This window comes from Pleurodeles waltl, chromosome 3_1 (assembly GCF_031143425.1).
Source record: "Pleurodeles waltl isolate 20211129_DDA chromosome 3_1, aPleWal1.hap1.20221129, whole genome shotgun sequence".
In the NCBI taxonomy this organism is placed as follows: domain Eukaryota; kingdom Metazoa; phylum Chordata; class Amphibia; order Caudata; family Salamandridae; genus Pleurodeles; species Pleurodeles waltl.
Window position 1 is genome coordinate 527980597 of NC_090440.1, and position 27272 is coordinate 528007868.

Consider the following 27272-nt stretch of genomic DNA (forward strand, 5'->3'; position numbering starts at 1 on the left):
AGTCGATCATGGTTACAAATTCAATTTTCAAAAATCAAAGATTGCTTTTCTTAGTGTCCTGGTTTTGGGATACAAACTGTTCAATGAAGACAAGAGCCTTGCCCTGCACTTCTTAGACAACTGTGCTCTTTTACAACCACAAAACACTGTAAAGAAACTACAGTTACTGTTAGGATTCCTAAATTTTGGAAGACATGCATACCAGATTATGCACAAGACTAAACCACTGTACAATTTAATTCATCCACATTTTTCCAGTACACATTGGACATGTGAACATACACAAATACTCAGATCATTACAGACTGACAGGCTGCCATCCAGATGCCTACACACTTGTGTCAACACAACAAACTTAGTGATACGTGGCACTGCAGATTCCACTGGCTACACTTATGTCACCTTCAACGAGGACGACGGAGTGCCTATTGCATTTAAATTGCATCTATATTAAAACACCGAGATGTGTTTTGCATCCACTGAAAAAATACTGACTGCAGTCCAGGTTGTGGTCATAAAAGGAAAGACCATTGTCTCAGGGGAAACAAATTATTGATGTACCTCCCATCACAGTCCTGGAGGCTGTTACCAAGGCAAGCATTCCTAACGCGAAAGCCTTACGTCCAAGTGGGGCTACTTCCTTGACATCTACTGATGTAGATTATGTCTTTGATTCAACCTTGCAGACTCAAGAATTTCTTCAATACGAACAAGAATACCCTGTGTCAAGTGACATTTTGTCTCTTGAACAATAGGATTTATTGGTCAGCGCAACCTGCAATTGGCCCTAGCAATACTATTCGGGTGCTTGCTCAGCAGTATGTTGTGTCATGAAAATTTGAGAATTTCAGCCAATAAAAACGTTTACGCAGACCCTATGGGATCGTACAGACCAGCTGGCTGACTTGAAAGCACTGATTCTGACACTAGAGGATACAGCTTCTGAATTCTTCACACTGATAGTATGAGATTCGTATTATTGTGTCCAGTCTTAGAACGAACACTTGCATTACTGGTGCCTGAATGGATTCAGAGATTCTAAAGGTAACACTATAAAGAATAAATTGCTTTGGTGAAAGGGGTCATATCTGAAAGATTGACTTCCGAAGATGTGCAAAAACAACCACCATCATCATTTTCGTGAATACCTGAGAGGCACTGGTGAGGCCAAAAGGGAGCGCAGTAAACTGGAAAGACTACTGACCTACAGTACAGGTAACACTTGTGGACCTGCAGGATGGGAATGTGGAAATATGTGTCCAGCAGATGCAGTGCTACCATTCAGTCTTCAGGATCCATTGCAGGGAAGACCTGGCACAGAGTGATCATTTTTAATTTGTCCTTTAGCAGAAAGGCATTGAGAGGGTGGATGTGTAACATAAGACAGTGGCCTCTCTCCTTTTTCGTCAAGAGAATGTAGCAGGCATAGCAGCCGCAACATAATTTTGATGCTGGTAACCTTTCAATAGCACCTCCGGCCAAAAAAGCCTGCTCTTTGACATAGCAAGGGTAGGTGGTCCTCTGACAACCGATCATAGGACTGTGGCAAGAATATGCAGGGTTTCCAAAAATGTCAGGGCACAACCTGAAGCATATAAATGTCTGTTGTTGCTTGCCATTGACAGTGGTGCCCAATCTTGCCGCCAACAAGGTGTTGCTGTGTTAAGGGCACGCTAAAGAGGCTTGGAGGCTCCTACAGCTGGAAGGGTTGGGAACTGGACAGTATGCTAGCTTCAAGTCCCATGTCCTCCGTGGAAACCGCATCCACAGCCACAAAAATGCTAGGATGCCTGAGGGACAAGTGGGTAGAGTTGGTATCGTGGATGCAGATTGAAGCCCCTACAGTAGCCACGGAAGGAATAAAAGGGGGAGTGCGAATGATGCAGCACCAGGGAGGTTCCCAATGACTTCGCAGTAACCAGATTCTCCTTGAAGCGCTGGAACAATGTATCAGCCTTATCGACAGACAAGTGGAAGCTTTTGAAGGGCAGGTCCATCAGTGCTGATTGGACACTTCTAGAGAAGACAGTGGACCTCAACCAGGCGTGGTGGAGGCATGCCACGGTGCACGCAATGGCCCTGCCCAGCGAGTTGGTGGTCTCCAATACACACCGGATGGTGAACCTTGCTGCATCCATGGCCATCAAGTATAGCCTGGTTCAGTATCGTCTTGGCCTCCTAAAGGACTAAGGGCAGCACTTGTGCAACAGAGCCCACAAGTTGTGGGAGTACCAGCTGAACAAGCATGGAATGTTCCCCAATTGCAACGTTAGACTGGTGGAATTAAAAATTATTTTCCTAAAGATATCCAACCTCTTGGATTCCCTGTCCGGTGGAGTAATAGGAAATGAGCTCAGTTTAACTCTGGAAGTCAAGGAATGATTCACTAGGCTCTCTGGGTGGGATGTTGGTGGGAGGCGGCAGTGGCAATAAGGAATCATCCTGTGCACCGGTACACCTGCATAGCGTGTGGCCCAGCACCTCAGAAGGATGCCTGTAAGGGCCTCATTGAAGGGAAGCTGAAGAGAGCCTTAGTTGAAGCACCTCTGTTAAAACATTGGTCTTGCAAGTGATGGAGAAAAGCTGAAGGAAAAGGACCTCTGACACCTTCATCACCACCACCACAACAAAGGATGTGTGTTCCTCCACATCAACTCCCAGACGAGAGTTCACGCCAATATCTGAAGATGTGTCCAGGTCTGCTGGCAGCTCCCAGCTTCACATACCAGTTATTCTCCTAATAAGGTTCATCCAGATCATCAGTTGGGTCAGGGAACCTCGAGCCAATGTTATAACCACCCCTAAATCCCAAGCCAGCCCCAGGTCTCTTAAAGGCCATAGGCAATATGCCCGAACTGGACCAGTAAGGTTCAGTTGGTTCCTCAGTCAACATCATCGAGGTGGCACTGTCTCGATTTGGACAGGATCATAAGTTCAGTCTCGTTGGGTGGTGCCAGTGATATCAAGTGTGACTTTGAGAGGACTCTCTCCACCATTCATCTCAACTTCAAAATAGGATTCGGACCAGATACAGAAGTGGATCCAGACAACCCATTTGGCATCAAGGGCAGACCCATTGGTGGTAACCCAACCAGGACACCTCTAAACTCCGTGAGGCCTGACGGCGTGCCAGAGGGAGTTGGAGGCCCAAAGATAAAGTGCATGGCGGCATAGAACTCCCTAAGTTGGGCAGGGATCGCTCCGGCTCCAAGGAATTCATGGAGACATGGGGCCAGCCAGGCTTGCGGCTCCATAGAAGGAGTGCGGAACCGGAGCCTAGAAGCATAAGGTTGAGAGTGGGGGGGAAGATGAGGAACCGCTCAAATTCTTTTTCCTGTGCTTCTTGGACTTACCAGACTTTGATAAAGATGGCTTTGACTTAGAAAACAACTGATTGCGGGACCAACTCTAATGGAGCTTCATGGTCAGCTCATGGTTCATCTTCTGTTGCATCGACACGCCGGCTATGGAGTTGTAGTCCGGTACCAGTCACCAAAGACTCACCATGTAGGCATCCAACACAGACGTCTGCATGTGACTATCCCTACAAGACTTGAAACCCATGTATTTGTTCAATCATGTCCATAGCGCACTGGGATCAGCAACTCAAAACAATTTGGGAAAAAGTTGAAAAAAATAAGTTGCAAGAAAGTGACAGAGTTAACTCTCCAGATCCGCGCTGTTGGCACAGAAGGAAAGGAATTGATGTTAGAGTGCTGGGGTGGTGCCTATGTAGGCTCCACGCACGTCACATTGGACGCAGAGAACAATGGAACTACCTACCAGCATGTAGAGGTACATGCTCAAGAGTTTCCCAATCCAATCTAATGCCGGGGGAATATTCTAAGGTGAAGAATCTATGGTTAGAAGTCTCTATCAGATTAAACTGCTATGCTAACAATGCTACAGAAGGTGCCCAGCATGATGTCGGCAAAAATTCAGGCATGTTAATATATGCCGGAGAAAGGTATATTACCTCCCACTAGGAACTATTTAATTGGCTACTTAGAACAACTTGCATTAAGAACTATTACCATGTAAGTATGCTCTTTAGTGTTTACTTGTGCTGCATTACTGAGGAGACTATTTTCTACTGTCAACCAAATACGTACCTGTACATAAATATTTACTTCAGCGCTTCTGCAAAGGTAAGGAAAGTTGCCCCCAGTTTTAAGATGAGCTCGCCTGGCGTTGGGATACAATTTATACATTTCTTCCTTGGCATCAGTTGAAAGTGCACTCTGGTCGAACACCTACATAGAAAGTAGAACATTACGTAAGAAAGGTTACACATGAAGAACTACTTTTAATAGAAGGACTGTCCAGCACATTCTATTTTATTAGTTCATAATACCCGATTGGATGATCTAATGCTTCACTGAAGCTTTTTCATTCTACAAAAAATGGAATGTCACTTCCTTACAGTCCTAGTTCTCCTTCAAGGGAATCTTTTTTGAAGCCCTAATCACTGAATTGTCCTGCCCGCTTGTGGGATCCTAGAGGACTTTATAAAATATTTACTACTCTCCTAGGAAACATCTATTTCGGCATTTAAAGCAAATTACCACCAACTGTAGTAGCCTATTAGCAGATTTTACTTTACTTTTTTCCTACAAAAAATGTGCCAATTCAGTTTTAAATGCCCTAGAGTAAAAATCAGTTACTTAGCTACATCACATGCAAACAGTTTTAAAGGAGAAATTATGTAAAGAAGGGTCAAGTGTAACATAGCTGGATAGGCTGCAGTGTGCAGGGCCTAGAAAAGCAGGCATTGCTCCTTTTAAAGAGTCATCAAGATTAGTATGCCATTATGCGCTGGAGTGGCGGTAAATTCAGTTCACTTTCACGGGATCTCACAAATATAAAAACCATTAGTACACTTGTCTGATACTTTCCCCAGGAGTGGAGGAGGGATGGTTGCTAATGCATTCGATGAAGAATTCCTTCAAGGAGAACTAAGATTCCAAATACCTTTTCATTCTCCTGCAAGAGATAGTGATTGATAATCCTAAGCAATGAAAGTGATGGAGAACACATCAGGCAGAAAAGCCCTATAGCTGCAGAGATTCCAGAGAGAGACCTGATCAACACAGAGATTTTCATCAAGACAGGAGTGTCATGTAAAGATATGAATTGATTTCAAGGTCGATTCCTTTTGAGTCTTTCAAAAAATTTAATATTTCACAGAAGTGGTCAGTTTTCCTGCTGGATAAATCTTTGGTATATCCATTGTGGGTTTATTAGCTCTCTGATAGGAAACAAAGATACCAGGAACTATCTATTTCAAATTTGTCTGTACAGTAGTGACTGATCCTGGAGGAGTAGACACACTTCACATAAACAGCTTTTGTCTTTTGTAAGGTCTTTGGGTTGTCAAGACAGAACCTCCTAGCATCTCGCTTTTGTAGAGAACCCTCTCCTGGACACACATGACCATGGAGAAAAGTCAGCAAGGATATTGTTTGGGTAAATCAGAAACACTAGGTTGAAAAGAGGATGTTTTCTAATTGTTCTCCTATTGTTATGGAACACCAAGTACAATGCACAAGCCTCATGTGCCCGTCAGTCTCTAACTCTATTGGCTGATATGATAGCCACAAAAATGCTGCCTTACAAAACTAGAACTGAATAAAAGCTGTATCTACTTAAAAGGTAGTCACAAGTTTAGAAAGGACCATGTACAATTCCCATAGAGGGGAAGGATTTGCAATAGTTTAGAATATAATGTTAATACCATCCAAGAATTATTCTATCACAAGGATTCTAAAAAAAAAAGATCTGTGACAATACTTACAGTATGCTGCAAGACATGCCTTTAATGAGGGAAAACTACTGCTCAAATGTGACTAGGTAAACGTAAGGAAAAACTGCTTCTTGGCATTTTCTTAGGTCATGTTCTTTTGAATGCATTATATGTGAAACCATTGCCACAAAGATATGAGAACATTATGGAGGAAAGGCGTGTGGCTCTTTAAGAATGAAAATGCATTTCATAAAAAACTTTTTATTGGTTTTCATTATCCACAAAAACAATAAAACAAAACGTACCACCATTTTACTTGTATGATTTAACAAATTATGTGATTAGTCTGTTACAATTGACATCAGGTTGTTTCCATTGCAATGGAGATGAGGGGCACAGGGGGCCGGGTATCCTCCCCACTGCCCCTCATCGCCCAGGATCTATCCAAGCCTCTTAATGTCCCTGGTTATCTCACTCTGCCCCTCTCTTGAGGGAGCTGTTCAGGAAACCGTGGGTTTCCAATCCAAGTTGTGGTAGGTTTGTCACACTTTCCGAAATTTCTCAGGCACCCATTCATTTCATAGACCACTCTCTCTGCTTCCATCCAGTGCAAACTGCTGGTTAACCACTGGCTTTTAATGGGGGGGGGGGGGGGGGGGGGGGGGGGGGCACAGGGCATCCTCATTTACTGGCTATGCCCCTTTTTGAAACACAGAACCCCACAGAAAAGAGATGTCAGATTCCAGGACGTCCACCAGCTCTGTGCCCAACTCCGTCCAGTATGCCTGTATTTGTGGGAAATAATAATTAGTATGTCTGCCACATAGTAGACAGTTGTGGGTTTGTGCGTCCCCACATTATGACCAATTGTGATGTAGTGTAATAAACCCTGTGAAGGACCTCATGTGCTGTAAGCCTTAAGCATGCTTTTTTTTGCCACCTCCCATGGATGCATCAGTGATTCTCCCCACTCAATGTCTTCTCCGGTACTCAAGTCTGCTTCCCAATTGGGTCATAGTTAGCAGCAGTTTTCTGGCCTATCATTTAGGAGGGCGTGGTATGTTAATGTGATGGCTTTTATGGGCAGTTCAACCTGGAGTATCCTACTTTCTAGGGGCCCACAGTCCTCCAAGTATTTGAATGTACTAAAACATTTGTGTATTCTGTAGGTTGTATCCTGCCTGTAGGCTCCGGAAGGGTTTAGCCCCCCCCCCCCCATTTTCCTCTTAGGGCTCTGAGCGTTGAGATTCCAATCAGGTCCCAAGGGGTCTTCCTTGACATCATTCTTAACTCTTCTAGGGAGTCATCAATCCACAGCGGGGTCACCAGGAAGAGCTTATCCCTCCAATCCATGTAGGAGACTGCTTTGTCCCAAACTTATATATTCATTCTGTGAAAAAAAAACAAAAGTTACAGGGACCTTATAGTTAGAGCCTGAATTAACTAGTACAAAACCAGATAAATTCAGCGGTTAAAGCTAGAGTTATTTCAAGTAACTATAACTTGCACCGAAGATAAATATAACCCACGCACTCGCCATGCACAGTTTTATCAATAATTTTACTGCAAATGTTGCAGTGATAATATCAAATATACCACAGAAGATGTCATCAATGATATAATATGTGGAGTAATTAGCTGTGCATAGTGAAGGCACGAGTTATAGTTACCTTAGGGTGCGAGTAATAGTTACTTTAAATAACTAACTATAACTGCTGAATTTCTATGGTTTTGTAAGAGTAAGTTCAGAATCGAACTAGAACGTCCCTACAAAGTTTTTCAGTGAATTTCTATGTTTTTGTCATGTAAAAGTAGTTTTAATTACTACACGTTATTCCAACCTAGTGACACGCATGGCGTTTGGCCATGTGCAGGTGAGGTAGGCCGCAGGGCCAGTCTTTGTCAGTGGCTCTATGAATGGTTGCGTCAGTGTCTGAGTGGGTTTAGAAGTGGGTGTGTGAGGCTATGAGTGGATGTGTGAGTGGGTGCATGTGTGTCTGAGTGCATGTATGAGTGAATGAATTAGTGTATGAATAGAGTCGGTGAATGCTTTTTTTTTTTTTGGTATCCTTGAATATTCTTGAATATCCTCGAAGATGCGAGGATATTTGCGAATATCGCCCAAGTGAAGAAAAATCATTTTAAACTTGTAATTTATCCCTAAAACACCCATATATCACACCCCTGGGGTCAGGGTACCTCCACCCTGACCACTTATACCACTTATTTCTATTTTAAGGCCCAGGGACCCTCTACGATAACATAAAATGGTGGGCACAACTTTCTAATCGGATTGTGGCCAGCCAATTACAGCACTTCTATTTGCGTATGCATTTGCGAAAATTCACAAAATTTCACAATATATTCGAGAAGGATCCGCAATCCTTGGTATACAAATTTAATTTTCCCTTTAATATCGCTGAACCTACTGGACGGATTTCCATCAACTAAGTGACAGCATCATCTGTGTACAGAAAGCTAGCTTTCTGCCCAATTTGGTGTAATTCTGTCCAACGGTCCAGGCTGTAATTGTGTCTAAATGTCCTATGGAAAGCAACATGGGAAACGCAATGTTTTTTGACCCTCCTCCCTTTTAATCCGCCCCCGTTTAACCGATAACCCCGAAACTTTCCATGCACAACACGAATCACTGTGCCACTTTTAAAAATAAATGTTGTGAAGATTCATCAAACAGTGCCAAAGATATAGGCAAGTCAAAAAATGTTTTTTCTGTGGAAACATGGTCCTAACTATAACTACCTAGTGGCGCCTGGCACTAGGTTATATATCAGGGGAGTTATCCTCCATGACTATCCTCACCAGCTGCGTTGCTAAATCAGGTTGTGGTGAGACGCACGACTCACTGACTGCCTAGAGATGGGAGGGCCCGTAGTGTCCCTAGAGGTCTGAAACGAGATACCCCAATAATTTATGTTTCTCTGAAGGGTGGGACAGGTGATACGAGGAGGGCCTCTGTCACAGCATCAACTTTGTTAAAATAAATCTTTGGGTTTTGGTCATGGGGTTTTTTGTGGAACATAAAGGAACCTGGACAAAGTAATCATTTTAAAAAGGGCAGCTCTTCCCATAATTGAGAGAGGCAGTTGCCTCCTTTGCTACTTGTCCTGTAGGAAGGTAAAGCAGACCACTTCTGTGTTCCTTTAAAAAAATAAAATCTTGTTTTGGAGGGCCTAATATCTATCCTCAGGTAGTGGAAGCCCTCTTTAGTGGCCACCGTCTGGGGACAGGATCACTAACTCCGGTGGCCAAGCACCCAATTGGTATAGTATCAATATATCCTAGTTAATTTTGTATCCCACGTACTTCTTAAAATTTTGGAACACTAAAAGGACGACTAAGAAAGAGACAGCCAGGTAGACAACAATATATCGTCCACACACAGGGATATCTTCTCCATTTCTTCTGTGAGTTCCGGGAAAAACAAATCTCATCCCCTCTGAAAATGCATTCTTGACAAAGGTTCAAATGTCCTTGGTAAATGCATTCAGGAGCCAGCAGCAAGCCCAAAAGAGCTCATCTATGGTACAGGATTTGGCTTGGGAAGAAAGTCAGGTCTGCCTGGAAGCGTCTTTTGTAGTGACCATGACAAACACATTCAAGAGCAATAGTAATCATCTCAGCTTAGAAGGGTGCCATATTTATAAGAAAGAATGGAATCAGTGGAATCTTGGAAAGGCACATTTATCAAAAGAGCATTCCTCTTCACTCTTAGCTTGAAGTGTTTGGAGGTGAAGTCAGGGAATTTGCTGTGATTATTAACAGATTAACTTGCAGAAGCAGATGATATTATGCAGCACTTAGTTGTATACCACCAATTCATAATTTTCTTAAAAAGGCCTGCTGAGAGCATCTAACTCCTCATTGTTTAAATCTAGTAGGTAGACAGCAATTTGTTAATCTCCAGCTAACAGCCACCTTCATATAGTTTGAGAATGCAGTGATATTATTCTCATACCTCCTTGTTGTATTGTCTGTATCAATGGGAACTGATTTCATCTTTACCACAGAGCAAAAAGACGTCAGAGCTAGCTACACTGCTCCAGAAGGCTGATGTGGTCTGGGCGTTTCTATGAGGCCTTGGGTTTGGAGGTGACCCATGGGAAATCAACAGCCCATCCAAGAGGTATCTGTGACTGAGCGGAACCTCTTGGTCTAACACCCTAGGGAATGATTGCAGAGCTGCTAGTGTTAGGGTCAGCTTTCCCTCCAAGCTACCATTTTTGGTTCAATTGATCTTTCAAGCACAGGTGGAAAGGTTTCACGAAGAAAAAGATTCTTGAACCGATGCCTGGACAAATGAAAGATGTTTGTATTGTTAATGCACTTTTCCCAACAGGTAAGATTAAGTGTTTGCGTAAAAGTGAACTTCACTATTTTAAAGATTACATACCCTGGACCCTACTATCTTCCTGGTAAGTGGTTAAAGCTGCTAAATGTACTGTAATAAAATGAAAGGCAAGCCATTTGTCGAACGTATAAGTTAAGACAATAAATCTTTAGAATGACTATCAGTGGAATGCTTCTGCCCACATAGATTACTAACATGTTTAATTTAATCCCTTATGTGGGATGATCTAAGGGTTGTATGTAATCAGGGTTACATTCAAATTGTAAAACTGAAATACTTTGAGCAATGCTGCTAAATTGGGAGAGGTCAGACAGACCAAACTCCATTCCATAGATGACAGATTACACTTGTGTAGCAGATGAAGTGTAGCAGGCTGTAGTGCACAATGTGCCACTTCCATGAGGTGTGAAAATCAAGGGTGCTTTGCTAATGCAAGCCCTCTTAAGATCAACTATCCATGATTGCCTAAGTTTGTGAATCACAAGAGGAATCAACGATTTCAAGGTTCGGAAAAGACAACACAAGGGTTTCATTACAAAGTGTTAATGGGCCAGAAACCAGTGTTACGTGGCCTTTCGGAATTATAAGGTCGGTAGTAACCCAGAGCGAAACCGGGAATTACCAGAAAACTGAATGAAGAATTGTAGATTCCCCAGTAATTCCTCATTACTAGGGGAACCCTCCGTGTTCTGTTGGTAATCCTTGTTAGATTCACCCCCCCCAGAGTTACCGGTAACTTGGCACATAGTATTGGTGTCTATTCTACTGGCAATACCTCTCACAGACCTATGGGACATCTTCTGGGCCACTTCTGCTGGTGGTCATATGGGTTCAAGTTACCAATATCAACTACAAGATTTTCCCTAAATGAATTCCATCAACAATCCTTGTCTGACTGTAAATTGAACTGACAATAAAATAGCATCTTAATTCTTGTTTCTCTGTTGGCACAGAATTTATTGACAGTAGTACCAACTGCAAAATTAGAAACAGATTGGTAATTTGCAAATGTGGTTGGCTCCACATCACATTAGAGGCCCTGCCGTGAAACGTCTTAATTCTACATCCACATTGAACTTTTCTGAAAACATTACCAGACTGAATACTATTTAGGTAAAGGATTCAGAAAGCAGGATGAGAATGTGAAGTTCACCCATTACTTTGTAATAAATATTTTTGAGATATTCATGACCCCCCTCCCTTGTAACTTACTGAAGAAAAATGTGGAAGCCTTGTGGCAATAAACAACTGAAATAGAAATGAACAGGACGTTTATAATATGGTCCCTCACTAAAATTGTGGTTTAACCGGTTCTGCTGTGCCGAGGACGTAACCATTACGTCCTCGGCACACAGCCCAGAGGGAGCGCTCTCGCTCCCTCTGTGTGCTTCCCCCACCCCCCCAAAGGCAGGGATGGAAGGGGAAGCCCTTCCCCTTCCACCCCCGCCCCCCAATAATGACGTCAGCGCGCGATCGCGCGCTGACTTCATTACAGGGTGCCGGTCGCACAGGAAGACATTTGCTTCCTGTGCGGCAAAAGAGGAAGAGGTGAGTTTCTCTTCCCGGTGGGTGGGGGGTTTGCAAAAAGAGGCACTGAGGGAAAGGAAAGGGTTTTCCTTTCCCCCGGTGTCTCTGAGCATTCGTGCTGCCCGATTGCATTGCGATCAGGCAGCAGGAATGCCCATTAGACGCAAGGGATTTTTTTTTTGTTATTGTGTGTTTTGAGTGTCGGGGAGCAGCCCCTTGGGCAAGGGTTGCTCCCCTTTCGGGGGGGCAAATTATTAACGGCCATTTCTGTCCCCCTTGGGGGCAGATTGGCCTACTATTTTAGGCTGATCTGCCCCCAAGGGGGGCAGAAACCACTGGAACGCCAGGGATGTTTTTCTTTTTGTTTATTTATGTGGGGGGCGCCCCCCCCCCAAGGGGGCATAGAACTGTTGGCCTTTTCTGCCCCCATTGGGGGCAGATCGGCCTATTTTTTTTAGGTCCATCTGCCCCCAAGTGGGGCAGAAGCCACTTAGGCACCAGGGATTGTGTGTTTAGTGGATGGGGGGGGCGGCCCCTTGAGCAAGGGTCGCTCCCCTTTGGGGGGCATGTCTTTGAGGGCCATTTCTGCCCCCCTTGGGGCAGATCAGCCTATTATTTTTAGGCTGATCTGCCCCCAAGGGGGGCAGAAACCAATAGAACGCCAGGGAGTTTTGTTTATATGTTTGTTTTTGTGGGGGGGGGGGGCGTCCCCTTGGGCAAGGGGGGCATTGACCTGTTGGCCAGTTCTGCCCCCCTTGGGGGAAGATGGGCCTATTTTTTTTAGGCCCATCTGCCCCCAAGGGGGGCAGAAGCCACTTAGACACCAGGGATAGTGTGTGTGTGTGTTAGTGGATTGGGGGGGGGGGGGGGGGGGGGGGCCTTGGGCAAGGGTCACTCCCCCTCCCCCCCTTTGGAGGCACATGTACCAAGGCCATTTCTGCACCCCTTGGGGACAGATCGGCCTATTATTTTTAGGCCCATCTGCCCCAAGGGGGGCAGAAGCCACTTAGGCACCAGGGATAGTGTGTGTGTGTTTTTTTGTGTGGGGGCTGTACCCTTGGGCAAGGGTCGCTCCCCATGGGGACACACTACTAAAGGTATTTTCTGCCCTACTTGGGGCAGATAGGCCTATTTTTTTAGTAGGCCCATCTGCTCCTATGGCAGAATCCACTTAGGCACCAATTTCTAAATGTTTGATGGTGGGGTGTTTGTCAACTGATGAAGTATTTGCATTTGTGATAAAAAATGTTTTCCTCCTTTTCGTTCTAGCTCAAACCTTTTGCTTTATTTGCTGTGGCTCCTTGTGGTTTTGGCGGTGGTTGACCTGCGGTTTGCATAGTTGCATGTTTTAGGTAAGTAAAAACAATTTACTCCAAAGGAGTATTGTTGCCATGCATGAATGACATGTTTGTAGGGGGTGTACTAAATGCAGGATTGTGTGTGAAATTGTCCTTAGATTTGTGCACAATGATATTTGTTTTGTCTTATTTCTAATTTGCTTTTCTTTCTTTCTTTCTTTTTAGTGGGATATCATTGGCGATTGCTGTGTCTGTGCAGAGTAGTTGCTGGTGATTCAAGCTTTTTCAGGCAAGTGAGCAGTATCGTTTTTGAGTTTATAACTCTTACTAATAAAGCTACACTTTGTTACTTATCTCACACAGTGCTGGTTGTTGGATGTGAATTTGTCCAGTTAATTTTAGTAGGAAAGATCATGGCTAGCCGCAGGATGACCGCTCAGCAGGTGGTTGGTATGCTTTTTGAGTCATTGTCTGATCATGATTATGAGACGGACTCTGCATCTGAGGCAGAGGAGGAAGTGAGAGATTCTGGCAGTGATGTTTCTGTTGGAGAGGAATCTTCTGATGAGGAAGCCACACTCAGTGCAGGTGAAGGGCCTGTTTTAGAGGAGGACACTGATGTGCCATTAGTGCAGCAACCTGGGGCTGAAAGGTTTCCCGTTATAAGACCTGATCTCTGGGTTGCCCCAAACATGGAGCAGCCAGAGTTGCCTGCCTTTACTGGTCTCCCGGGGTGTAGCGCCAATACAGAGAACTTTTTGCCTGTCAATTTCTTTGAGTTATTCATGGATGATGTGTTTTTGGAAGAGATTGTTGAGCAGACTAATTTGTATGCGGAGCAGCATTTGAGGGACAACGCTGCTAGACTTAGGCCACACTCTAGAGCTGCCCAGTGGATTCCCACAAATTTGGAGGAGATAAAAAAGTTTTTGGGTTTGACTTTTTTGATGGGGTTGATAAGGAAGCCGTCACTGGCTTCTTATTGGTCTACTAGTCCCTTGATGGCAACAGCTATATTTCCTGCGACCATGAGTCGTAATCGGTATTTGCTTCTTAGGATGCTGCATTTTGTTGACAATGTATTAGCCTTGCCACGAGATCACCCAGATTCTGACCGTCTTTTTAAGATTAGGCTTGTCCTTGATCATTTTGTAGATCGGTTTTAGGAGGTCTATGTTCCAGGCAAAGAGTTAAGTGTGGACGAGTCTTTGGTCCTCTTCAAGGGTCGTTTGGTTTTTAGGCAGTACATTCCTAGCAAAAGGGCACGATATGGAATTAAATTGTATATGCTGTCTGAAAGTAGTACAGGATATGTGTATAGTTTCCGTGTCTACACTGGTAGGGATTCCAATATTGACCCCCCTGGTTGTCCTCCCACTTTTGGAGCCACTGAGAAAACTGTGTGGGATCTTGGTAGACGACTGTTCAACAAAGGTCACCATTTGTATGTAGATAACTTCTACACTGGAGTGCAGTTGTTCAAGGAATTGTTTAAAGTGGACACTGTTGCTTGTGGCACAATTCGTTGTTACCGGAAAGGCTATCTAAGGGAGCTTGTTTGTAAAAAACTTGAGAGGGGACAGTGCTGTGCCTTGCGGAATGATGAGCTGCTAGCTTTGAAATTTTCAGACAAGAGGGATGTCTACATGCTAAGTACCATCCATGATGAGAGTACTTCCCCAGTGACTGTTTGGGGCCAGGTAGCTGAAGTGCGCAAACCTGTGTGCCTTTTAGATTATAATAAGCACATGAGAGGTGTAGATAGAGTTGATCAGAGGTTGGAACCTTATACTGCTATTCGTAAGTCTTACGTTTGGTATAAGAAGTTAGCAATTCACCTCTTCCACTTAGCAACCTTTAATGCTTTTATTGTGTTTAGGGATAGGTCTCCAGAGTCAAAGATGACATTTGTGAAATTTCAGGAGTCAGTGATAGGGAGCCTTATTGTGGTGGAACAGGCCAGAGTTCCTAGAGAAGCAGTGGTGGAGGATGTGGCTAGATTGAAAGATCGCCACTTTGCTGAGCACATTCCTCCCACACCCAAAAAAGACTTTCCAGCTAAGAAATGTAGAGTGTGTTTTCGAAGAGGTATCCAGAGGGAGACTCAAATGTACTGCCCAGATTGTCCTTCAAAGACTGGGCTGTGTGTGGGTGGTTGTTTTAAGAATTACCACACCCAGAAGAATTACTGGAAACAACCATGAGTGTAAACTCATGTCTGTTTTGTATTTTCATGTGTTCAGTTTCATGGTTAGCGTTTCTGTCATGTACTTAGTTAGAGCTTTTGTGTTTGTAGTTTTGTAATTATTTCTACTTAGTTAGGGGTTCCTCTGTTTAAAAAAAAAAAAAAAAAAATGATGCCATTCTGTGTGGAGTGGGGCTTTGCTGAGGGTGTACAGAGTGTACATATTTGACTTGCTGTTGGCTACTGCGACACACTGCCAGCCAAACACCAGTCCACACACTCCCATCAGCTGGTGTGATTGTTGCATCAGGCATGTGGGCGTATGTAAGTGATGGGCCCTTGAGTGGCACGGTCTGTCGATGTGAGTGTTGTAATGTGCTGGGCCCGTGGCTGGCGGTGTGAATGGTCTTGTGCGTGTCATGTATGAAAGGTGTGTGAATGGACTGTAAAGTGGTAGGTGCCTTGTCGCGGCTTTACAGCTCACGAGCTGTGAGTCACTGGTTCAGTTTTTTGCCTTTCAGTTACTAACAGTGCATTTCATTTTTGTGAAATCTCTTGTTAATAAAATTTGATCCACTGAACCATCACTCATCTCTCGTGCCAAATCCAACCAGTATGTGTGGTAAAAATGAAAAAACCTGCTCCGCTGTAATCAGGCATCGCAGCACACCTGTGACACGCTAGGTGCCTCGGGTGGGACCCCGATGATGAAGCATGCCACCAACTTGGTTGGTGGGTGAGGGGTCTTTTTCACATAACCTAAGTGCGTTTCTTTTCACAATGTTAGTGTTTGGCACATCACAGACGTATGTGGACACATCAAAATTATATATTACAAAACTACCTGTGTTTGGGGGAGACGGGGAACCTATGTTTTTGGTCCTGGGTGCGGCCTTCATCTAGGGAAACCTACCAAACCCAGACATTTTTTAAAACTAGACACCCCAAGGAGTCCAGGGAGGTGTGGCTTGCATGGATCCCCCAACATTTTCTTACCCAGACTCCTCTGTAAACCTCAAAATTTGCTTAAAAAAAAAAGCATATTTTCCTGACTTTTCTTAGTAGGATCACCGCTCCAGCACTGAATTCCTACTCCCCAGTGTTCCCCTCAGTCTCCCAAGTAAAATGACACCTCACTTATGTGGGTCTCCAAAGCAGAGTCGGCCTAAAGATGTATAAAAGAAGAATATGTCCTTATAAACTCGCTGTGCTATCCCCTCTCTACAAGTTTTGGGCCTTATTCTGTTGCAGGCACCTGGCCCACCCACACAAGTGAGGTATCATTTTTATCGGGAGGATTGGGGGAACGCTGGGTGGAAGGAAATTTGTGGCTCCTCTCAGATTCCAGAACTTTCTGTCACCGAAATGACAGGAAAAAGTGTTTTTTTAGCCAAATTTTGAGGTTTGCAAAGGATTCTGGGTAACAGAACCTGGTAAGAGCCCCACAAGTCACCCCATCTTGGATTCCCCTAGGTCTCTAGTTTTCAAAAATGCACAGGTTTGGTAGGTTTCCCCAGGTGCCGGCTGAGCTAGAGGCCAGAATCCACAGCTAGGCACTTAGAAAAAACAGCTCTGTTTTCTTTCTGAAAATGTGATGTGTCCACGTCGTGTTTTGGGGCATATCCTGTCGCGGGCGCTAGGCCTACCCACACAAGTGAGGTACCATTTTTATCGGGAGACTTGGGGGAACATAGAATAGCAAAACAAGTGTTATTGCCTCTTGTCTTTCTCTACATTTTTTCCTTCCAAATGTAAGACAGTGTGTAAAAAAGACGTCTATTTGAGAAATGCCCTGTAATTCACATGCTAGTATGGGCACCCCGGAATTCAGAGATGTGCAAATAACCACTGCTCCTCAACACCTTATCTTGTGCCCATTTTGGAAATAAAAAGGTTTTCTTGATAGCTATTTTTTATTGTATAGAATGAAAACCCACTGCAGGGTGCAGGTCCTTTATTGGCTCTGGGTACCTAGAGTTCTTGATGAACCTACAAGCCCTATATATCCCCGCAACCAGAAGAGTCCAGCAGACGTAACGGTATATTGCTTTCAAAAATCTGACATTGCAGGAAAAAGTTACAGATTAAAACGTAGACAAAAATTGGAGATTTTTCACCTCAATTTCAATTTTATAAGTTGGATTGCCCATTACTTTCAGGCCCTTTTCCCAAATATAATTGATAAGAGGTATATCACGGGCAGTTTCCTTTAAGATTGCTTAAAATCATTAAAAAAACTGTTCAAATCGAAGTGCTGCTCACTCTCGTATATTGTGGAAACCTCCTAAATCTTCTGGAGTCAATAGATGTTGGAGAAGGAGATAATGGTGCTGGCAATAGGTAATCGACCCATTCGCCCTGGAGGTCCTGAAGCTCTCCTTCCTCTCTGTCTTCCTCAGATGATGTGAGCTCATCTAGGTGTATAGCCTGGGGAGAATGTGGTAGGCGTGGAGTAGAAGGCAACGGGTGGGAAAATGCTGGAGTTGAGGGAGGAGGTGATACAGAGCCACACAGAACAGGGTCTGCAGTTGCCAGAAATCTCTTTTTATAGTCAACAAGCATCACTTGGAGATCCATTACCATACACACCATTTGGTGTGTCATACATATCATTTGTTCTTGATATCAGTGGTGGTGTTGGTAATGTGGTTGGTCATAATATTGCTGCTCATTGTCCTCTCTCTCATCAGAATAATCCTGGCCTTTAACGTGCAATTGTGATTGCACATAAAATGTCCTTGTCTGAGTTTTCATACAGGAGGTAGGAAGGTATGAATGAGGGCACTTTACTTGGTGATGTGTGTGCCGGCGTGATAATTTTTTCTTTTCTTTGTTGTTGAAAAGGGTTAAATGTCGAGGAGGTCGTCGATGAAGAAAGAGCCTTGCCTGTAGACGTGGGTGCCGCTGTCAGTGGTACTGTCAAATGGTGCGCCGCTGTCGACAGAGGTGCGGATAACGAAGTTATCTTGAGTGTCGACTAAATAGGTTTAAAGGTAGCTGAGGATGCCATCACCGACGAGGAGGATGCAGTTATGGACACTGTTCGCAGAGTTTGTCGTTGTCGTCACCACTTTTATTGACAAAGATTACCTTGTCGAGGGTGTGGTCGGTGACGAGCTGTCCATCGTTACCAGTCTCATCAACGATTTCCTTGTCGACGGTGGGGTCATCAACAAGCTGTGCGTCTGCGGTGCCGAAGGTTTTTTTTAAAAGTATGTTTTACTTGAGGTAGAGGTGTCGCAAGGTTCAGAGGTAGATTTCTGAAGGTATTTGCGAGATTTTGAAGCCTTTACCTCGACTTTACGTTCAGAATGCAGCTTCTGCTCCTGAGAAGACTTAGATCCTCTGTAACTGTGGGTCATGAGACTTTTTAGAAGCCTCCTGGGATAGTTCCTCTGTATGTTTCTTAACAGGCGCCTTTTGAGAAGATATGAATGATGTATCACTCTCTTCTTCAGAGACAAGACTGTCTATTGACTTAAGTCTCAGGAGCCACAGAAGGAGTCGCCCTTAAAGGTTCTTTTATGTCTTATTAGAGAAAGTGCGACATGCCTTGCAATCCTTACGTTTATGATCCGGATAGAGACAATAAATGCAGTCCTTGTAAAGTCATCTGTGTGGAGCTTCTTTTTCCTGCAGTTGCCACAGGGCCTGAAGAGCCCTTTTGTAGGTGTTTCCGACATATTAACACATTAGTTTAGGACACCAAAGAACACAGAATACCAAAATCCAAGGCAGATCTGTGAGAAGATGTTGAATGAATCAGTAGGGGATCAGCACAAATCCTCTGGTAGAGTTGTGAGGAAAAAGCTGACCAGAGCTCATTGGAGACTCCCTAGCATGATGTGCGGTAGAAAATCTGAGGCACTGGACCTTCTCTCAGGAAGGTTCTATAGGGTGGGGTTGACTGATTGGTTGATCCTTAAGTTTAGTACATTTTGCATAATGACTAAGATACGGTACTAAACCAAAAGGCCCAGGGCCTATATGTTATGTCCATGTTGATACTACTTTTTAAAATGTACCAGGGACTCTCAGCTTGATGACAGGGAATGATTCAAGCATGTGAATCCATTAAAGTTCCAATACTGGAGTAACATAACTATATTATTTCTTAAATGTTCTAATCAACAAAGTAACCATATTCCATGTTACTGGCACCTGGTTTCCAGCCTTCTTCCTACTTTTGCAGTGGGGGCACATATAATGTTGGTTCTTTTTTACTTTTCATTAAAATGAGCACATCTTTTACAATCTCTCATCCCAATACGTTTATTAATTATATTGTCAATCCCTCATTGTACATAGTATGCATTTAAGATTTTTTGCATTTGCCTCGGTGTCCTCCCGAGTAGTGCCATTCTACACCCTTAAATAGCCTGTGGCGTGTTCTGCCCCCCACTTGGCACAAAAGGGGCTGTAGATGGAAGGATGCAAGGCTTTATTAAGACAGTTCCAATTTTCATTTGACCTAACTTCGCTTCCCTCCACCTCTCAGCACAGTCCTCTCACCAACTCTTGCTATGCATAGCACAATAACTGTCCAGAAGTTAGCTTCCTGTACTGTCTGCAGCAGCCCAGCTTCCTTAGCAGTAACAGTGAAGAGGAAGATAGAGACCACGTAGAGCACCCTGAGTTTGAGTGTGCCTGTTCTCCAGCTTTACCCTTGTTACTTTGACAAGGAACCTTGAGTCCCTTAAAGGATGCGTTAGATGTATCTTCACGTTCCCCCAAGCACAACATACTGGCCTGGAGATGTGTGGTGATTTGGAATCATCCCGCCCATCCCCTGGTCTGTCTTTTCCTCATTTCTCTTTTTCATATTTTTTCTTCTTTCCCGTTCACCCTCGCAGGACTGACGCTTCTCTGTCCATATCTGCCTCATCATCCAACTCCAAACATGATAAAGAGTTTGAGGTGGGGAGGAAAATGTAGAGAAAACTAAAAAAGACACTGTGTGTAATGAGAGAGTTTGTCAATGTCTCTCTTTCACCACGCACCCCTCCTCTCTTTTTCCTTCTTTTTCTATCACCATTGTTACTCTCTTACCACACACCTTCACTCCCTCTTTTTCTTTGTTCCTTTCAGCCTCCCCTTGCACAATTTTTTATCAGTCAATTAAGTCTCAATCTCCCTCTTAGTTTTTTCCCCCCGCTTACGCCTATTCCCGCTAAACGCATACCTGTGTTGGTATCCCAGTCTATGTTGCTTGTTTCCCCCGTACCATTAATTCTCCCCACCCCACCCCACTTCCTTCCACTCTATGCCACTCCACAACTTGCCACTCTACAACCCTCCTGGACAGTCCAAGCCAGTCTCCTCTATGCCACTAACTTTTAGCCATGCTGATAGGAGCCACGCTGGTATACTGCATGGCTAAAACACAATGGCAAAGCCAATAGCTTTTGGATAGGTGAGACCTATTGGGTTTGCCAAGGCTTGTTGTTGTTTTTTTGAATCTAGAAACAAGTCTATTTGTGGATAGCACCAGTCCTGAAAAAAGGTTTCTAAGACTTTGTTGTTTAGAACCAAATCATCATTGTCTTGGAATGTGCAACTGGGAGAGTCTGATCCCGCATTTTATATGTGTGGTATTAAGTTCAGGTTTCCTATTATTAGCCATTTCCATATGGCTTGGTATTCGACAGATGGCGGTCTGGAATGAGTGCTTCCCTGCTTGTTCAGATAACAGATTGTTTTTAAAGTGCCCTGGGATTCCCACGTGGGCAGGACTGTCCAGTGCTTTTGACTAATGATTAGGACAAACCTCCTCCTCTCAGAAGAAATAGTTCCTTATTTAATTATCTTTCAACCTCTTAGGCGTGTCATCTCTGGAGCAGGAAAGGGGCATGAAAGCTTCCTTGCTTAACTATCTCCCAACCTCTTAGGAGTGTCACCTTTGGAGCAGAAAAGGGGCATGAAATATCCCTGTTCTCCAAAGGACCTCACCAAAGCTCAGTAGAATCCCTGCAAAGAGCTGTCTATAGATCCTCTCTGACTGCAATTACTCTCACAGTGCATACAAATGGATACCTGTCACCATGCAGCAGAGCACAACAGATGCACTCCATACTCACAATAATCCACACATGCAACATGTACAGTGCACGTGCATTCTCGTGCAAATTACTTGTAGCCCATTATCCTAACTGTCCACAGACGGGAAAGCAATTAAAAGAAAAAAAGTGAAACGTCACCCAGCGATAAGGCAATGGGGTGAAGGTAAAAACATATATAAAAAAAAGTTTAGAATACCAACAGAAAGAACCCATTTTCAAGAAGAATGCTTACACATCTAAAAACAAGTAAAAGGCAATTTCCAAAAACAAGACGTTCTATGAATAAGGAAAAAAAAATAGTAAGTGACATTCACTTTGAAAGTTTCAGTTACACAGTTTGTAAAAAATATTTTCTCAAAAACCTTATTTCAGGATTTGATTTTCTAAGAAAAGATGTATGACCATTCATCACTAAAAAAGTAACTTTTCATTAAGCATATCCACTAGTCGTCCCTTTGGTTAATCATATTGTTATCATATTAAATTTAATTGAAGAGACAGTATTTTCGGTAATCTTTAAATGTCTAAGTATTCTTTGACAGTGGAAGAGGATCAAATCTTGTATCAAGGAAATTTCTGATAAACTGGACTATCACTGTTGAGACCCAGTCCAGTTAAGACAATCCTAAATAGTATATTATGAATTAACACACATTAGAATATATTTTAACGCCACTGGAATCTAAATCCCCTAAAACTATTAGACCAGGTTAAGCATGCATCTTACATGCTATTAAAACAGTATATCTAAGAAGGGCAATGACATTAACGAGAAAAAAGTTACATGTCATAAATTAGAATGAGGGCCCATCTCTAGTTTACAAATGTCTATCAAGACCTTTGATGAACTTGAACCATGGAGACATTTTCGAAAGTGATTAGAATGTATGTGGCATTCAACAGAAGCTTCCTTACATACCAAATTCAGTTACAGGCATCTCAAGAAGGACACACTGATCAGGATGACAAACACATATTTTAGGATATTTTTATCACTCAAATTAAATTTCATTTTAAAACCTATCTTGCAAACTTACATCCATGATCGTTATTGCAGTGTCTCTGATTTTGTGGGGCTCCACATAGGAATTCTGGCAGTTCAGAGTTAGTCGAGAAGCTAGCTCACTTTGACTTAAACTTTCCAACTTTAGAAAAAGAAACAAACAAGTTAGAAGTTCCAGTAATTTTGTGTCAGACACAATTTCAACAAACACATTCTAACCTTTGGCAAAACTGGAATCTTTCCTTTCACACTCTGAATGTGTTTTGTTGACTTTCCCGAACCCATTTTAAAAAACATAACTATAGCAACTGCCTGTGTGAGAAAAATAAATAGAAAGGATAAAGACAAGTGTAACACGGCCAAGTATGTTTTTTTAACCATGAGGGTGTATGCGCGTGTGGTATAAACATGCTTTGAAGAGTGTATTAGCGAGACCATGGGAAGAGAAAGTGCAAGTCCTCTGACAAGAAATGTACAATTGAAGATTTTAACACAATATGACAAAGACGCATTGGCGAACAGTAGTGCTAACCGGTCTAGCTGCTGTGCATACGTAGTATGTTTAACTTGTATAACATATAGCACTCCTAAACCTCTGCATTCATTTGAATCAACACGTTGGACCGAATATTTCCATATACAGCTGGAAACTACAGAAGGAAATTAATGTGGAACCAGTTACTCTAATGTTTAAGCAGGTAAGGCCATATCTAGGATCACTTAAGCTGCACAGTACTTGTACATACGAAAGGGTTGAGAATCTGGTCCGGTCATCACACCCACAATATCACACGTAGCCTTACCCGATCCACCATGAAATCAATACCATTGGCCATTACAGGATCCATGGGCCCAGATGCAAAGTTCCCCAGAACAATTTTTTTCAGCATGAACGCTGGCATCAACCAAAAGCTGTTTATAAAAAATAAAAAATAAGTCAAAAGCATAATATTGAAGTTCATAAATACCATGTAACAAGCTCATGCACAAACAGACTCGCACAAAGCTAAATAAAAATCTTACTGATTTTACCCAGGATGCTTATGCCTCTTGCTGCATGCTTCATATTGGTGCAGAGACACAGTAAAGAAAATACTTTTTGCTGACCCTAAAGGTCAAAGTTACTGGTACTAGAAATAGAGTCCATAAGATGAGCAAACTCTCCAGGCAGATGTGCATAAGCCTGAACGCAAATCCATAAGGAAAGTCAATACTAAATTCAAATCTCACTGTGAAGCAATAAAAGATGTGCAAGGGAACAAATACAGTACACATTTCCAAAAACCGTGCCACTTAACGACAACTTAAGGGAGAGGATTGATCAGGCAGGTGGAGGAAAGAAGGTAAAGCCACAAGATATCATTTGGGAGTGGCAACAGACAAATCCTACTGGTTAATGGAGTACAAGAAAACAGAACGTCAGCGAGACAATGCTGGAAACCGTTAAATCCTTCAGAGTTGCAAGCAACAAATTTTGACAAGTGGCCCATACAAATGGATTTTGTAGAAAGCTTTCAGGCAGCCAAGATGACGTCTGACACTACTGGTGGTAAACTGGTTTCTAGTTGGTACTGATCAATCTTCATACATGCAACTGCAGTGCCAGAAGATTGGGCTGTAGGACCTGAATATCCTGCTGCAAAGCCAGGTCTACCCTGCGTGGGAGGGGAAAAAGGGGCGGGTGGGTGTGATGGGGCTGAGTTATAACAGATCAGCATAACAAATCCTCCCCACCTCATCTGAGGCCATTTCCATCAGTTGAAGTCTGTCCTTCCGCACCCACCTTCTGCAGGAATTCTGAAAGAAGTGGGATCAGTGGGAATGCATAAAGCAGACTCTGTGACAAGCTGATTCTGAAGTCATCACCCAAGTAACAATTTGGACAGAAGTATGTGGCACAATTCTGGTTCCTTGCTGTGGCATAGACATCTGTGCATGGATATCCCAATATGAAGATCTTTTCTGTCACTTTGGGATGAAGATCCCACTCATGGTTCTCTAGGGAGAGGGGACTCAGTGCATCTACCATCACATTGAAGATGTCTGCGGAGGGGGCTACTGCAGGGAAGATATCTGCTGAAATACCCAGCGCTACAGGTAAAAGGCCTTTCAACACAATGTCAATTAAACCGCACCACCCTGTCTGTTGGCACAGTGAACGTTGAAATTATTATCTGATGGCATGTCTATGGCACTTCCTTCGATGTAAAAGAAAAATTCCTGCAGGGCTTGGTAGACTACCTGCAATTTCCGAACATTTATGTACAACTGTTGCTCTAATGTAAACAACGGGCCCTGTTTGGTTATGTTACCCAGATGAGCGCCCCAGCCCAAAGATGAGGCACCTATAATACCTACTATCTGCAAAAGACTGAAGGGACAACTCACCATGAGCTTAACAGCTGCACCTGAGCCAAGAAGCTTCCTTTACGATCGAGCTATCATCATCTTAAACACTATCAAAGAGTCTTCATCTACCATCTTGCATGTGGCACAAACAAGATGCGTAAGAACATCATGCCTAACATGTGTAGGGCTTACAGAACTAGGACTGGAGGCACATTAAGAAACACTGGGATCATATCTCTAATATCTGCAAATCTGTGAGGAGGAGGAAAGGCCCTCAGATTGTGTTGAACACCACACTTATGAGGTCAGCCTCTGCACAAGAACAAGTGATTTCTAAGCATTGATGGAAATACCCAAGTCCTGTAGAAGGGTCACGGATCAGTGAACATATTTGGTGACTACCACAAGGGACGCCACTTTTGTCAATCAGTTGTCCAGGTACAGAGAATACATAAACTACTAATCTTCTGAGTAAAGCTGCCACCAAGGCCAACGGTTTCATGAAAACTTGTGGGGTAGTGGTTAGACCAAATGGCCGAAATTGGAACCTGTCCTTTCTAATAAAGAAGTTCAAAAGCCAGAGCACTGGAATGGCCCAGTCCATCCAACTTTCCTAAAATCAAAGAAGTAAAGGGAATAAAACACCATTACTTCCTGGATCTAAAATCTCTCTAATTCTTGGATTTATTTTACCTATTGCAAAACCCTAATAAACAAGCTGAAAGACCGTGGCTATCCAAAGAAACTGATGAAAAACTCATGTAAAAGAGCACGATTCATTGCCCTTGAAAGCATCCTGGAAATAAAATTTAGAGAGGAAAAATAAGCCACGGTCTGTGTAACAGTTTATTGTCCCAGCACTAACCTATTTAAAATAATTATTAACCAAAATTAGCACATATTCTTTTAATTGAAATGCCATTAGGAAGGCCCACTTTCCAAACTGAAGTATTAAAAAAAATATCTACACCAAGCCAGACTCCATGTCAGGAGCCTCAATGCGACAGGACACGAGGGAGTGGATGAGGACACTAAGGGTCCCAGGAGCTGGGACCATGATGTGGCCTGAAGCATTTGAGACCAAGAGCTAGTGGCACGTTTACATTGTGGCCTGGAATTCAATGGTGGCTGTGCTCACTCACAGGTATTGGGCAGTCATCTGTTTTGCACTCACATGAAAGTTGGTCATCAACTGGGTGCTTTTTGGCATAAATAAGAGACACCCTCAGGCATAATCGATTTTCTAAGTGGTTCTAGCAGGGGAGCAGCATCAGTGAGGAGTTGTCTCTCTCCCTTTGAAGAAGACTTTGGTATCTCCCTGTTGAAGCAGGAAGGCACCCAATCAAGGAATCTTGGAACACTTTAGGTGCACAATAATTACTGTTAGACCTGACAGCCTTAGGGTGGTCTTCCCTCAACTTTTTGCCTGCCTCCCTCCATTTTTCTGACCCTGTTTTTACTGGTTTTAAGACTCTGCACACTTTACCACTGCTGTCCAGTGCTAAAAAGCATGTGTTCTCTCCCCTAAACATGTTAACATTGGTTCATACCAAATTGGCATATTTAATTTACCTGTAAATCCCTAGTACACTGCACTTCCTGTGCCCAGGGCCTGTAAATTAAATGCTACTAGTGGGCCTGCAGCTCTGATTGTGCCACCCACATAAGTAGCCCCTTAACCTTGTCTCAGGCCTGCCGTTGCAACCGTTACAAAGCCTGCGAGTGCAGTTTCATTGCCACTTCGACTTGACATTTAAAACTACTTTCCAAGCCTTACACTTCCCTATATCTACATATAAGTCACCTCTAAGGTAGTCCCTAGGTAACCAATAGGGCAGGGGGCTAAGTAAGTAAAAAGCAGGACATGTGCCTATGTGTTTTACATGTCCTGGTAGTGAAAAACTCATCAATTTGGTCTGGTCTGTGCTGGTTGACAGTTCCCCTTGTGCATTCCACCCAGACAGCCATAAACACAGGACACTCGGTCATATCTGCATTCATCTGCATACTGAATGGGTCTCCCTGGGCAGGAAGGGCGGAGGGTCTCTCTCTTACACTTCAAAGGCCAGTGACCTGCCCTCACACAAAGCACTGATAATCCCCCACAGGGATCCTGGCAGACAGGACTGGGCTGAAAGGGGATCTTGTGTGCTTGAAGACCACTCTCTGAAGTTTCCCCCAATTCAAAGGCATTTTGGGTATATAAACTGGGTCTCTGAGCCCACCAAATCAGACACTTCTGGACCCACATCGGGACTCTGTCAGAGAGATGGCCTAGCTGCCCAAAGGACTCAACTGGACTGCTCTGCTGAAGGACTGCTTTCCTGCTTGTTGCTCTACTGCCTGGTGCTCCTGACTCTGCTGATAGGACTCTGCCTTCCTCTTAAAATGCTCTGCAAGGGCTTGGATTGAGCTTGTCTCCTGTTTCTGAAGTCTCAGGGACAATAAAGACTTCACCCCTTCAGGAAATCCTCGTATGTTGGAAAATAGACGCAGCACCTGCACCGCGGCTTGAAAATCAACATGCAGCTGACCGGAGCAATGCAGCGCTGGACTTGCAACCGGAAATCGATGCAGCGCCTGCCTCGCAGCCTCAGCGCATCGCCTACCAGATTGACGCAGCACCTGCTTCTTCTACCAGTGTGTGAAGGATTTTCAACGTATCATAACTGGGCGTCAAAATATCCCCGCATCGGAATAGGGAACCAAGGCTGCGCTCCTGAAAATCGACGCATCACC

The 27272-nt window shown here is 43.6% G+C and overlaps 1 protein-coding gene across 1 annotated transcript in view; it reads right to left on the bottom strand.

The window, feature by feature from the left end:
- Positions 1-27272, bottom strand: part of SPG21 (SPG21 abhydrolase domain containing, maspardin) — a 278589-nt gene that overhangs the window by 60859 nt on the left and 190458 nt on the right. Inside the window, exons 6-8 of the mRNA XM_069222818.1 lie at positions 22988-23096; positions 22219-22326; positions 4113-4253 (exon numbers count right to left, since the gene is read on the bottom strand). Coding sequence (XP_069078919.1) covers positions 4113-4253; positions 22219-22326; positions 22988-23096 — 358 coding nt within the window. The remainder of the gene's footprint in view (positions 1-4112; positions 4254-22218; positions 22327-22987; positions 23097-27272) is intronic.